This window comes from Coffea arabica, chromosome 2c (assembly GCF_036785885.1).
Source record: "Coffea arabica cultivar ET-39 chromosome 2c, Coffea Arabica ET-39 HiFi, whole genome shotgun sequence".
Classification (NCBI taxonomy): Eukaryota; Viridiplantae; Streptophyta; class Magnoliopsida; order Gentianales; family Rubiaceae; genus Coffea; species Coffea arabica.
In genome coordinates, this window is record NC_092312.1 from 7154839 (window position 1) to 7169499 (window position 14661).

Here is a 14661-nt window from a genome sequence, read left to right on the forward strand (position 1 = left end):
ATTACAAGAAGATTGTGTGGTAAAGAATTGCCCATAATTGGAAACACTGAACGATTATGATTCCTTATTTGAAGCCTGATTGGTGCAAAATTTTGACTGATAGAGGAAAATAGGTGAAAAGAAAAAGTTTTAATTTTTAAATAAAAAACTAATAGAATACATCAAAACCGATAAATCTCCTTTTTTTTTTTTTTTTTGGCTTTAGCACTGGGTAGATTACAGAGTTACAAGAAGTAATTATTTTAGTCAACAGAGCATTTGGTCACTTCCCCAAATGGGCAAATTTTGGAGGGCACAAACGAAATTAAAACCGAATCAATTGCATTTCCGTCAGCCCCAAAACCCTGCTCCGTCCCCCTCATCTCCCTCCTCTCCTCTTCTTCTTCTTCTTCTTCCCTCTCTTTCTCAAATCTTGAGGATAAATTCCTTCAAGTTTTTTCTACCTAAAAAAAAGGTCGTACTTATTTGTTGCCAAAGTTTTTCGAACTTCTTCTACTCCTAAAGCTTGAGTATTCTTCTCCAAAACTTCCTCTCATACTTCACTCCTGCTAGGGTTTTAGCTACATCTGCACCATGTTTCTCTACAGCCTCACTCTCCAGAGAGCTACCGGTATGGCTTGTGCAATCAACGGTAGCTTCTCCGGTGGCAAATCTCAAGAAATTGTTGTGGCCCGCGGCAAAATTCTCGATCTCCTTCGTCCCGACGACAATGGTAAGCTCCAAACCTTACTCTCCGTAGAAATCTTTGGAGTTATTCGTTCTTTAGCTCAGTTTCGCTTAACTGGTGCCCAGAAAGACTACATTGTTGTCGGGTCTGATTCCGGCAGGGTTGTGATTCTAGAATATAACAAAGAAAAGAACTATTTTGACAAAATCCACCAGGAAACTTTTGGTAAATCGGGTTGTCGGAGGATTGTGCCCGGCCAGTACTTGGCTATTGACCCGAAAGGTAGGGCTGCGATGATTGGTGCCTGTGAAAAGCAGAAATTAGTGTATGTTTTGAATAGGGATACGGCTACTAGGTTAACCATCTCCTCTCCCTTAGAGGCTCATAAGAGTCATACCATAACTTACTCGATATGTGGCGTTGACTGTGGTTTTGATAACCCCATATTTGCTGCAATTGAGCTGGATTATTCAGAGGCTGACCAGGACCCGACTGGTGTGGCTGCAAGTGAGGCGCAAAAGCATTTGACCTTTTATGAGTTGGATTTAGGGCTTAATCATGTTTCCAGGAAATGGTCAGACCAGGTTGATAATGGTGCCAATATGCTTGTCACTGTTCCTGGAGGTGGGGATGGCCCCAGTGGGGTGCTTGTTTGTGCTGAGAATTTTGTTATCTATAAGAATCAGGGTCACCCAGATGTACGTGCTGTGATTCCTAGGCGAGCAGATTTGCCAGCAGAGCGTGGGGTCTTGATAGTTTCTGCTGCCATGCATAAGCAGAAGTCAATGTTTTTCTTCTTATTGCAAACTGAGTATGGGGATATTTTTAAGGTTACTTTGGATCATGACAATGACAGGGTTAAGGAGTTGAAGATCAAGTATTTTGATACCATTCCAGTCACATCGTCATTGTGTGTTTTGAAGTCGGGATTTCTGTTTGCTGCTTCAGAGTTTGGAAATCATGCTTTATATCAGTTTCAGGCAATAGGAGATGATCCAGATGTGGAAGCCTCATCTGCCACTCTGATGGAAACGGAAGAAGGTTTTCAGCCTGTTTTTTTCCAGCCAAGGAAGCTGAAAAACCTGCTTAGAATTGACCAAGTTGAGAGTTTGATGCCAATAATGGATATGAAAGTCATAAACCTTTTCGAGGAAGAAACTCCCCAGATTTTTTCACTTTGTGGACGTGGTCCTCGTTCAACTCTACGAATATTAAGACCAGGGTTGGCTATCAGTGAAATGGCTGTGTCACAGCTTCCTGGTGTCCCAAGTGCAGTTTGGACGGTGAAAAAGAATGTCAATGATGAATTTGATGCTTACATTGTTGTCTCATTTGCTAATGCAACTCTTGTCCTTTCGATTGGTGAGACAGTAGAAGAAGTTAGTGATAGTGGGTTTCTTGATACTACACCTTCTCTTGCGGTTTCTTTGATTGGTGATGATTCTTTAATGCAAGTTCATCCCAGTGGTATTAGGCACATTAGAGAAGATGGGCGTATAAATGAGTGGAGAACACCAGGGAAGAGAACAATTGCCAAGGTTGGGTCTAATAGACTTCAAGTGGTCATTGCCCTCAATGGTGGGGAGCTTATTTACTTTGAGGTGGATATGACTGGCCAGCTGATGGAGGTTGAGAAGCATGAAATGTCTGGAGATGTTGCTTGTTTGGACATTGCTCCTGTACCCGAAGGGAGACAGAGATCACGCTTCCTTGCAGTTGGGTCATATGACAATACTATTCGTATTCTATCCTTGGATCCTGATGACTGCATGCAGATTCTCAGCCTACAAAGTGTTTCTTCACCTCCAGAATCTCTCCTGTTTCTTGAAGTTCAGGCTTCTTTTGGTGGAGAGGATGGTGCAGATCACCCTGCTAACCTGTTCCTTAATGCTGGTTTGCAAAATGGTGTTCTATTCAGAACAGTGGTTGATATGGTGACAGGTCAGGTCTCGGATGCACGCTCCCGATTCTTAGGACTTAGAGCACCCAAGCTATTTTCTATTATCGTGCGAGGACGGCGTGCTATGCTTTGCTTATCAAGTAGACCCTGGCTTGGTTATATACACCAGGGGCATTTCCTGTTAACACCTCTATCCTATGAAACTCTCGAGTATGCAGCCTCATTTTCATCTGATCAGTGTGCAGAAGGTGTAGTTGCTGTTGCTGGGGATGCCTTACGGGTTTTTACTATTGAGAGATTGGGAGAGACCTTCAATGAAACAGCTATTCCTCTGAGGTATACTCCAAGAAAATTTGTGGTTCAACCCAAGCGGAAGTCATTGATAATTATAGAAAGTGATCAGGGAGCATTTACTGCAGAGGAGCGTGAAGCATCAAAAAAAGAGTGTTTTGACGCTGCTGGAATAGGAGAAAATGGAAATGCTGAGCAAATGGAGAATGGTGGTGAGGATGAGGAAAATAATGATCCGCTCTCCGATGAGCAGTATGGTTATCCGAAGGCAGAGTCTGAGAGATGGGTATCTTGCATCAGAGTTCTTGATCCTAGGACCACCCAGACAACCTGTCTGCTGGAGCTTCAGGATAACGAAGCTGCATTCAGCATCTGCACTGTAAATTTTCATGATAAAGAATATGGGACTCTTTTAGCTGTTGGTACTGCAAAGGGCCTTCAGTATTGGCCCAAAAGGTCTTTTGATGCTGGCTATATTCATATATATAGGTTTAAGGAAGATGGGAAGGTTCTTGAACTTTTGCATAAGACACAAGTAGAAGGTATCCCACTTGCACTATGCCAGTTCCAAGGAAGGCTGCTTGCTGGAATTGGGTCTGTACTAAGATTGTATGATTTGGGGAAGAGAAGATTACTGAGGAAATGTGAAAACAAGTTGTTTCCCAATACCATAACATCTATCCATACATATCGTGATCGGATTTATGTTGGTGATATTCAAGAGGTACAGTTTCAAAGTGCTTTCAGTTTTCTATGTTGTTTTCCAACATTTTTGAAGCCATTTGAACAAATTATAAATGCATCTACACATGCTTGAGTTCCAATAAAAAGTCTTATCAGGGATAACATGTCTGCTATATGAAGTGTTTATGCAAAAGAGAAAAGCCTTTTTTTTGGGGGTCCCGGAAGGCCATCTCTTTTGCTTGGTGTGATGTGAATGGTGCAAGAAAGAGAGGATGTGCAAGAAAGAGAGGATGAGTTAATATGAACCACTTTTGCTTTTTTTGTAAGTGTTGTTTTTGCCTTGGATGATATAAATTTCAAAAATGTGCAATAGGAGACAAAAATGTAGAATGAGCTATTACCTGCAAACTGGAATGAGCTTGGGTATTTCATGTATGTCTCTTGACTGGAGTTAAATTAAGAATAAGGAGAGTAGACACTAATTTCTAAATGAGGAACAAAACATTTCTCACAAAGATTTTCTTAATTCTGGTACTATTTTTCATTTGAACTCAAATTACTCTGTGGATATAGCAATGTTTTGAGGCAATCTCTCTGTTTTATTCACTTTTTATGTCATTGAATCTTCAGTCCAAAATGGTTGGCCAACAGCCTAGAGATTGCAGGACCTAGCAAATGGTCTTGGCTGGCTGCTATTAGAAATTGTAGTTGTAATGATTTTTTGCTAATGATTCGGTTGAGAAAAGGGGGATTAGTGTAAACACCCACCCAACAATGCCGTCCCCGAAAAAAAAAAATTGAAAAGCCAAGAAAACCTAAATGTATAAGGCAAATAAATTAGAAGAAAGGGACGTTAGAGGAAGGAAGTAGAGGCAAAAGAGATAGAAACAGTGTATGAGTTTCACCTTGAGGAGTTAATTACCAGCCATACTGAAGTTTCAGAGAACATTACGGAATAATTTGTAATACTTTCTCTTCACTCTTTCCATGATTGCCCTCAATTTAAATTCACAGTTCATAAGTTGCTCTTGAAGTTATAAGTTTTATACGGTTTGTTATCATATTTGCCTTCAAACTTGTATTTAATGCTCTATTCTGGGAGTTCATGAATGGTAAAATTTGATGCTCTCTCTCTCTCTCTCTCTATATATATATATACAATTTGGGGTATTCAAAAATAGATATCATGACTAATAAAATGAGATGCAGGGAGTATCATTATTGCCAAATTGTTGTGGATTCAATCCATTATTTTTTTTTTGGCAGAGTGTTTATAGTTTGAGCTATGGTTGTTATCATCACTTAAAAGTTTCTTTGGAGTTAGATATATTCTTTATGGTTTAACTTGTTCTGCACTGACTATGTTGTGCACATGGGTGTTCTTTTACAGTCATTCCACTATTGCAAGTATAGGCGTGATGAAAATCAACTATATATATTTGCTGATGACACTGTTCCAAGATGGCTAACTGCAGCAACCCACGTAGACTTTGATACCATGGCAGGTTCTGACAAGTTCGGCAATCTCTATTTTGTGCGGTTACCCCAAGACGTATCAGATGAGATTGAAGAAGACCCAACAGGTGGGAAGATAAAGTGGGAGCAAGGAAAACTGAATGGTGCTCCCAACAAGGTTGAAGAAATCATACAGTTCCATGTTGGTGATGTGGTCACTTGCTTGCAGAAGGCATCTCTAATCCCGGGCGGTGGAGAGGGCCTTGTTTACGGGACTGTCATGGGGAGTGTAGGGGCACTGCTTCCATTCACCTCCCGAGATGATGTTGACTTCTTCTCTCACTTGGAGATGCATCTGAGGCAGGAACATCCACCTCTATGTGGTAGAGATCATATGGCCTATAGATCTGCCTATTTTCCAGTTAAGGTAAAGTCTTTGTTGTTTTCATAACCTCATGCATTATAGCTTCCAAAATATTCTGGGTTATCTGGAGTGTAATTTCATTCTTGTTCTGTTAAGGAGTGGGCCTTGGGGTCTTAGCACAGCTCAGAATGACATTTTGTACGACTTGCCTGCCTATCATGGAGGACTTAGTACTTCACTGTTTCTGCTTCATGAAATAAGGACACTGAATAAATTCATAAACGCATCATGCATATATATTTAACTATTTTAATCAAGATAAAATCTTGTAGTCTTGAGGAACTACAACAGTAACAATAGTTATTATCCAGCATCACAAGGTTACTTCCTGTCACATTGATGCATTTGGCTAGTGAAAGAGCCCTTCATGAAATGCTCTCTTTGCATGCGAGCTAAGCAATGAAAACACAGAGCTGATCAGCTGATGCTATTCTATAAGTGGGATGGCATTTCTTCAAAAGATGGTGTTGTTTGCTGGACCCTTGATTTATCACTTCCTTATTGCAGTTGTCCTTGTTTCCTTATAAATATTGGATTATGCTAGGTTTGTCATCTTAGTAACTTAAAGCAAAAATTGCGTGGAGTTTTACTCTTTTCTTTTGAGATGTTCCTTAATGACTGTAGAGGTCTAAACTATTTTGCAGGACGTAATTGATGGAGATTTGTGTGAGCAATTTCCCACGTTGCCGGTGGACATGCAGCGGAAAATTGCTGATGAACTGGATAGGACACCAGCAGAGATTCTAAAAAAGCTAGAAGAAATAAGGAACAAGATAATTTGAGCTTATAACCAGATGAAAGGTGAAAGAACATTTATTCCTTTCACAGAGGATCCACTTTTGCATGAACTCAATGTACTTGATATGTAGATCCGGTGATCCAATTACCTATTTGCAGTTATCACCGTCTCTCCCTTTTTTTTCCAAGGTTGAGTAAATGCACTCTTGTAACTTGTAAAGTCCTGCTTGCCTTCAAGTGAAAACTGTTGGGAGTTGTTTTGCAGAAAGATCGTTTGTTTATGTTGGAATCAGTTTAAATTCCATGTAGAGTCCGTCTTCTTAGGTCCTTTGGAAGACAGGATAACTTTGGTGGTTTATAGGCCAGGATTTATGAAAAGAATGAACAACTGATTAAGATGATGCATGAATATTATGCGAGATGTGCTCTCAAGAGAAAACTTGTTGATAGGTTTTTGAATTATAGCTAGCTGCAGTTAGGGATGGAAATTTTTTTAATTTTTTCAGAATGGTGTTGGTAAAATATGCCTTGATTCAATAATCAAGTAATATGTTGGTCGGTGAAAAAAACAACATATTGCTTCTGTGTTGTATGTGCAGATTTTGACTTTTTGTTGGGAACTTCACCTATAGGCCACAGATATAGGAATTGGAAACAAGAAAATCTGGCAATTGAGAAAAATAGAAAGAACTTAATAGTATGCTTTTTACTGCTATATACCTGTTTAGCTTGGAGTTCTTCTCTCATCACTTTGTTGGTTTGTGTGGGTAGGTCAAGGCTTTGGATGTTAGTTCGGGATGAGGGTGGTTTACCAGCGTGAAGGTTGATTATGATGATGGTGCCTGTTGAAGCAAATATCCCTAATATTCAGCAAGGTGGAAGAAAAGCATTCATCTCACAGGAGAATGGCTGCTGTGGAAAAAATTTGCTTTCGTTTCTTGGGAAAGTTGCCTGTATCAGAAGAAACCTTAGTGGCAAATTACTTGTAATGTTTTCAGATCTTTTCGTTGTAATTATCTTGTAGCTGAATATACTTAGTTTGTTGTTTAGTAAAAAAAAGGTATTATGATTTAGGACGTTTTGCTAACGAAGAAATTTCTCCCTCTGTGTCTCTGTCTTCGAATCTCTCTGCATGTATCAATGCGTTAAAGGTGTTTTGTGAGCCGCACCATGCATTAACTTGGACTAAATATCATCATATTGAAGCAATTTTGGTGCTTCTTGATCTTATGTATGTTTTGGTGCCAATTTGTTTATGTGCACCTATATACGGACAAAGCCGCAGCAACATCGGATGTTTGCTGGTTGAGAGTGTAAAAATTGATTTACGTTCTTAAAAACAGAGCGTGCTGCTTATATATTCTCCGGTGCTGTGACTGCTGTCCAATTTTCCACCGGGACCTGAACAGCTGCTGCAACTCGAACCCTCTCCCACTTATGAATCATGCTGCAGCCCTGACCCATAACTCCCGCGTCTTCTTCAGCAAACTTCTCGATTGCACGCTACAAAGAAACCTCCGAATAGGCCAATACCTCCACGCCCATCTGATCAAAGCTGGCATCTCCTCCTCTTGCACCTTCCTTGCCAATAACCTCGTCAACTTCTACTCAAAATGTCATCGTTTGCAGGAAGCCTATCTCGTCTTCCAAGAAATCCAAAACAAAGATGTGGTTTCCTGGAACTGTCTCATCAATGGCTACTCTCAAATGGGCAGTCGAGACTCTTCTCTTTCAGTCCTCAAACTATTCATACAAATGAGGCACCGCAATTTTCTTCCCGATCCCCACACCTTTTCTGGCATTTTTACTGCATTGTCGATTCTAGAGAACCCAATTGTTGGAAAACAAGTCCATGTCCTTGTCGTCAAAGCAGCCGATAATTCGGATGTTTTTGTCAATAGTTCTTTATTGAATATGTATTGTAAACTAGGCATTGTTGAAGAGGCCCGAAAACTGTTTGATGAAATGCCTAAAAGAAATTCAGTTTCGTGGGCTACAATGATTTCTGGATATGCAACACAGAGACTTGCTAAGGAGGCATGTGAAGTTTTTAAACTTCTTTTCAGTGGGGGACAGACAGAGGACTTGAATGAATTTGCGTTTACTAGTGTTCTTAGTGCTTTTACATTGCCAGAGTTTATTGATATAGGGAAGCAAATCCATGGTCTTTCTGTTAAATTGGATTTGTTTTCAATTGTTTCTGTTGATAATGCCATTGTTACCATGTATGCAAAGTGTGGGAGTTTGGATGATGCTGTTCTGGCATTCAAGTTTTCAAGCGATAAGAATTCTATTACTTGGTCTGCAATGATTACAGGTTACGCGCAAACTGGAAATGGTGACAAGGCATTAAAGTTGTTCTCAGATATGCATTTTTACGGGATGAAACCTAGTGAGTACACTCTTGTTGGGGTGCTCAATGCTTGCAGTGATGTCGAGGCTGCTTGCCATGGGAAGCAGGTGCATGGGTATTTGTTGACGTTGGGATACGAATCTCATATGTATATCATGACAGCTTTGGTTGACATGTATGCTAAATGTGGTAACATTGAGGATGCGCAGAAGGGGTTTGAGTGTTTACAGGAGCCAGATATTGTGTTGTGGACTTCCATGATAGGTGGTTATGTTCAAAATGGGGATAGCGAGAGTGCTATTAACTTGTATTGTCAAATGCAAATGAAGAATATTGTTCCCAATGAGTTGACCATGGCCAGTATTTTGAAAGCTTGCTCTGGCCTTGCTGCTTTGGAGCAGGGAAAGCAGATGCATGCCCAGTCAGTCAAGTATGGATTTAGTCTTGAAGTTCCTATTGGAAGTGCTCTTGCAACTATGTATGCAAAGTGCGGGAATCTTGAGGATGGGAATATTGTCTTTTGGAGGATGCCTGCCAGAGATGTAGTGTCGTGGAATGCAATGATTTCTGGTCATTCACAGAATGGCCGTGGTGCTGAAGCACTTGAACTTTTTGAAGAGATGCGAATGGAGGGGACCGAGCCTGATTATGTTACTTTTGTCAACGTTCTTTCTGCCTGTAGCCACATGGGTTTGGTAGACGAAGGTTGGGGTTATTTTCGCATGATGTTTGATGAATTTGGTCTAATGCCGGGGGTGGATCACTATGCATGCATGGTTGATATCTTAGGTCGTGCTGGAAGGCTTAATGAAGCGAAAGAATTTATTGAGTCAGCAAATATTGATCATGGCCTAGCCTTGTGGCGTATTTTGTTAAGTGCTTGTCGAAATTATCGCAACTATGAATTGGGAGCCTACGCAGGAGAAAAGTTAATGGAGTTGGGCTCTCAAGAGTCATCCACTTATGTCTTGTTGTCGAGCATCTATTCGGCTTTGGGAAGATTGAATGAAGTCGAACGTGTTAGGAGGATGATGAACTTCAGAGGGGTAAGTAAGGAGCCAGGTTGTAGTTGGATTGAGCTCAAGAATCAAGTTCACGTTTTTGTTGTTGGAGACTTGTTACATCCTCAAATTGAAAAAATAAAAAGAGAGCTATGGAGATTGATCAAGCTGATGAAAGATGAAGGTTACCAATCTGTTTCAGAGGACATTCCGCACAGCATTTGAGGCTGTGCTGATATTAAGATTACGACAAGGGGCATCGATTTATTTCTTGTATTTCTCAGGCATACAACACAGAGGTACTTTACCTTTGTTCTGCTTTCTGACACTTGGAGTTAATAATAGAGCGTTTTGAGCTTCTAAGCACTTGTCATGCAAAATATTGACTTTATGAGTCAGTTGCCAAGTTTTTTTTTTTTTTTTTTGTCATTCTGGTGAAGAATGGAAGTGCAGGATGTATATTTTTTGGGCTGTAATGTACTCCTCAGCGTGATTTGGAGATGAAAGGACAGAACATGCTTTCTTGTTCGATTTGCATTGCATACCATTGACTATTGTCAAACCAAGACAGAGCTACTAATAATAATGTTTTCTGATATATCTGCAATGTAGTGTGATTATAGTATGCCCTATAAGCTGCAAATCTGGAATGTGCTTGTACTTGTACAAGGATCATGAGTACTTCTTGCCTAGGATTACGTTAGATGATGGATAAGGAAGAAAGAATTGCTCAATGTATATTTGACTGTCTTCGGTTAGCCTAAGCTTTTCCTTTTTTCTCAAGGAGGGGGATTGTGCAAATGAGGTGACCAGCTCAGTGGTCCTTGAGAATTCCTGAAGTAAATAATAATAATATCACGTTTCAGCTTCCAACGGCGTAGTTTCAGTTCATGGGTGGAAGTGAAAACTTTGCACGACTTTAATCAGTCTTTCCTTTTCAAGCTGCGACTTGTAGCAACTGTGCTGTACCTACCTACCATGATAATGCTACATCTTTCCAGTGCTATTTGCAGTATTATGTAAACGGCTCTCACGATCGCTCAGCTCAGGTAGTATTATTAGTGAAGTTTTTGGGTGCATGCTACTAGCTTCATTGCGTCTTCCAAAACATTCCTTAAGATGCCTTTCTCAACTATTGGGACAAGGCCTGGGATTATTAATTATAGGAGACCGACACAATAACTCAAAAGTATTAGAATAAGAAGAAACAAAATGATAAAATAACTCGAGATTGGAGGTAGTAGTTGATCCACCGAAAATGTCAACCGGTAAAAAAAAATCCAACTACTTCAAATCATAATCTACTGTGGTTAATACATGTTCTGTACTTTAGCTGCTCAAGTGGTTTCTCTTCCATTTTTTCTATTTTTTTAAAGAAAAAAAAAACTCTTGGGAGTCATTGCGACCGATAAATCAAACTAAAGAAAGGTCCTCAAAAAAAAAAAAAAATTTTTTTCATGTCAAAATAGCAAATGCCTGGCTTCCATGATGAACTTAAAAAAAAGTCAAAATCATCAAGAACCTTCCCCCTCTATTCTAAAGGCATGATGACGCCATATTTGTAAGCTAAAGTCTACATGGTGTTTATTTTGGAGCAGTCCCCTTTGAACAAATTATCTGTTCAGTGAATGTGACAACTTGGAGCAAAAGCTATAGCTTTTATTTACTTCTGAAAAATAAATTAATTGAGATACATATTTGCCTTTTTCACAAGCTTCTTGCTGTTACATACTAGTTTATCCTACGCACAAACTTCACTCTCATTTGTTTTTTTTAACTAGGCACAAACTTCAGTCTTTGCTTCTGCCAAAACGTCATTTGCCAGTTTTTGTTGAATTTCCAGCCTAGAATTACCCACAGATGTTCTCTCATCTAACCAGTTGATTACATCTGAAAATACTATATTGATGTTCTCTGGCAGCTCCCCATAAGTCAGGGCATGCCACATCCCCTGATACAACTTGAAGGTCTTGTCTGAGCTAGAAGCTGTCTCGAACAACAATCTGCTAACAGATGGATCGGTTACTTTATCATCTTCACCGTGAAGGACTAAAAATGGCAGCGAAACCTGTTCAATGCAATGGAATGACTTTGAATCAGAGCCCTGATGATTCCCCTGTACAAAGATATATATATGTTGATTTGTTCGATAACTGACCTCTTGAAGTCTTTTCTCCAAGTCCATGCTGACTGTTAATAGATGATAGCCAGTTTTTAGGCGTGGCCGTCCCTTGTAGCAGTATGGATTGGCCCTAATCTGCAGTCAATAAAACATGTAATCAATTTCAAGTATTTTGAATTCTCGTGTTTGTTCTTTTTGTTTTTGCCTTTCGTTCAGAATTTTAAAGGGATCGTCAAGAATTTTACCTCCTCTCTAATTTGAGGAAGTCTAAAGGCTGCGTCAATAACATCTTGTGTAGGTATGATCTTCCAAGTTGGAATGAACTTGCAAAGCTTGGTCAAAACAGTTGTCACCATAGGATTTGGCCTCATTTCGTCCGCAATCTGCAAATTAATTTCCACAGTTAAATCAGGTTAGTCCAAGCAAAAACAAAAGTCTTTATTATAAGCAGCCGAAGTATATTCTAGCTTCTACTTATTTTAAACAAAGTCTTTATTTGTTCTAGCTCTTCAAGTTCAAGTGCAGTTGTTATCAGATTTTGTAGCCTTGCGTGTGGCTTGGCTTGAGAAAATAAAGTGGTGGCTCCCAGAGCCCCTTGCCGGCTGGGGGAAGCTATACAAGTATTTGTTCTGACTTTGACGCTAGAGGTAGGAACTGAAAGAGGGAGCCTTTTTATGAACTATTAGAAAGCAAGGAAAAAAGAAAAGAAAAGAAAAGAAAGATGCTTTGTCTTCTTTGGGCAGGCAAGAAACCACTGGTGAGATGAAGACCTTCAAACATCTATGGAATCACACTTATGGCCCTACCAACTGGAATTATCAAGATAGGCTATAGGACCATAGAAAGTGCCTAATCAGTTAAAATGTAAGCCACCAACAACAATAATAGAACTGAATGGTGGAGAAAGAATCATTGGGAGAAATTAAATGCAGTGTGAAGATAATCAAAGTGTCCAATATTGCTTTGTCATGTTGTCCCTTCCACGTAGCAGCGTCCAAACATTAAAAAAGAAAGTGCCATGAAAAAGGAATCAATTGGCAGTGGAGGGTGACTCACCTTGCACATTGGAGCCACCAGAACTGCACCATCCCAATACTCTGGCTTCTTCCTGTGTAAGAGGAGAGCCACTGCTCCTCCCATTGATTCTCCCAGTAATATTCTCATCTTCTTCCTGTTTTCTTTCCTTTCTGTCATATGAAAATCAAAACGCCAAGAAAGTCAACCAACCACTCCTCTTACGGTCTTTGGAGATGAGAAGCAAGAAAAGTAGGAGAGATTCAGCTATAGGAACCCCCTCTGATAAAGAGGAAGCGGAGGATTTGTTTCATTCTTACCACAGATATCGGTGAAGTGATCAGAGCAGTCGTTAACAAGACCGTCAAAGTCAGGTACATAACCAGGGATTCCTGATGACTTTCCATGGCCTTCATAGTCAATCCCATGAACAGCAAATCCTGCTTTTGCAAGCCGAATTCCAGCATCTGTTGCAGCCACAAGAAAATCATTACGTTAACGTCTCTGTTCTGCTATAACTTATATGTTTCAGTTAAAACAAAAATGAAAAAGAAAGTTTCAGGAGCACGTCGAAAAATGGTTGACCTTTCATGGAGATACTGCATTCCATGGCATAACCATGACACAAGAAAATCAAAGCTTTTGGTTCACAATGCTTAGGCAACCATCTGCACGTAAACAGCTTCAATCCTCTTGAATTCAATATGAACTCCTGCACCAAAAAGAAACAAAATTTCAGAATCCCAATTAGATGCTTCACGCATACTTCGTTAAATCCTTAAACAAACCCAAAAAAAAGTGCTCACAACAATCCTTAATAGAGACGGAGCAAATTAATATAATTACCTCCTCATACCGAACGTTGTCAATTTCGTTGGCCTGCAAATATTGTTACCAACAATAAGCCCCAAAAAAAAAAAAAAAAGAAGACAGAAAAAGAATGCATAGAATTAAAGGGAGGAAAGCGTGAAACTTACCATGAAAGTAAGATGCGAAAAGCCAATGAAGATTCTCGAGAAACAGGGAACTTTATCTGACCTTAACTCCCACTAGGTTAGTATTGAGAGATAAGGATATAAGAATATAACGTTGGATATGTATATATATCTCTATATATGTGGGGTGAATGATGAAAAGTGGAAAGTTAATGATGGTTTTTGACGTAGGAATTAAGGAGTAAGGGGGGAAGGCACCCTATTACTAATATGACATGATACGAGAAAATATGCAGAAGACTTTGAACGCAGATAGGCTATTTATATGGAAAAATCAAAGAAGGCGAAAGCCAGAGAAGGGTCGCCGGTCAATTGGGAGTTGCCACTTGAAACGAGTACTGATGATAATGTGGGGTAGTCTGTCTGCTCAGTTGTAGGGAACCATTTGTTTTCTTTTCATTGGAAAGTTTCTTTTCTGCTGTGTCTTTTTTTTTTTTTTTTTTTTTTTAACTTCAACGAGTAGGACACTGTCAATTTCAAGTATATCTTCTCGTTTTTATTTTTGGGTTTTGGATAATTTTACCGCTATCAGATATTTCCTTTTACAGAGCTTATAAGGCTATATGGATATGTATTTCCCTACCCAAAAAAAAAATTATATATATATATATTTATAAATGGATAAGTATGACCCAAAAATGTTATTGAACCCTTTCCTAAAGCTACTTGGAATGATAATTACATACTATTAATTCTGCAATATAGAACAACTTTGGGAGTACGTAATAATTTTTTTTTTTTTTGATACAGGGGTGTCTGGAAGTACGTAATAGTTATTATTATTAAAATTAACAATCGAGTTACTTACGATGTTATGGTCACCAAAAAGATTTAATCAGCAATTGGATTACTATTTTTTTTTTTTTTTGTCATTTGAAAGGAAAGAATATTGCTTCAACAAGCACGAACAAAGGCAAAAAAAAGTGACGATTTCCTATTATTTATTTTGGATAGGAACTAACGATTTGAAGGCTCCAAAGTTTACGGGTCCTTAACGTTCAGAAAATCTAGAAGACT

The 14661-nt window shown here is 39.3% G+C and overlaps 3 protein-coding genes across 3 annotated transcripts; 2 read left to right on the top strand and 1 right to left on the bottom strand.

Annotated features, from left to right (window-relative positions):
• The first annotated feature begins 282 nt into the window (after positions 1-282).
• LOC113725534 (spliceosome-associated protein 130 A) lies at positions 283-7264 on the top strand. The gene is made up of 4 exons (XM_027248753.2): positions 283-3582; positions 4933-5424; positions 6066-6222; positions 6931-7264. Exons 1-3 carry the CDS (start codon positions 574-576, stop codon positions 6201-6203), a joined length of 3639 nt encoding a protein of 1212 aa, XP_027104554.1. The 5' UTR covers positions 283-573; the 3' UTR covers positions 6204-6222; positions 6931-7264.
• A 131-nt stretch (positions 7265-7395) lies between these two features.
• LOC113725535 (pentatricopeptide repeat-containing protein At2g33680) lies at positions 7396-10531 on the top strand. Its single transcript, XM_027248754.2, has one exon. It carries the CDS (start codon positions 7597-7599, stop codon positions 9736-9738), a length of 2142 nt encoding a protein of 713 aa, XP_027104555.2. The 5' UTR covers positions 7396-7596; the 3' UTR covers positions 9739-10531.
• Positions 10532-11151: 620 nt separating this feature from the next.
• Positions 11152-13878, bottom strand: LOC140034973 (caffeoylshikimate esterase-like). Its single transcript, XM_072073978.1, has 8 exons — positions 13627-13878; positions 13496-13528; positions 13235-13361; positions 12970-13116; positions 12692-12822; positions 11881-12018; positions 11672-11770; positions 11152-11581 (listed from the first exon to the last, which is right to left on the bottom strand). The coding sequence occupies exons 1-8, from the start codon at positions 13627-13629 to the stop codon at positions 11291-11293; spliced, it is 969 nt and encodes a 322-aa protein (XP_071930079.1). The 5' UTR covers positions 13630-13878; the 3' UTR covers positions 11152-11290.
• Between the last annotated feature and the right edge of the window lie 783 nt (positions 13879-14661).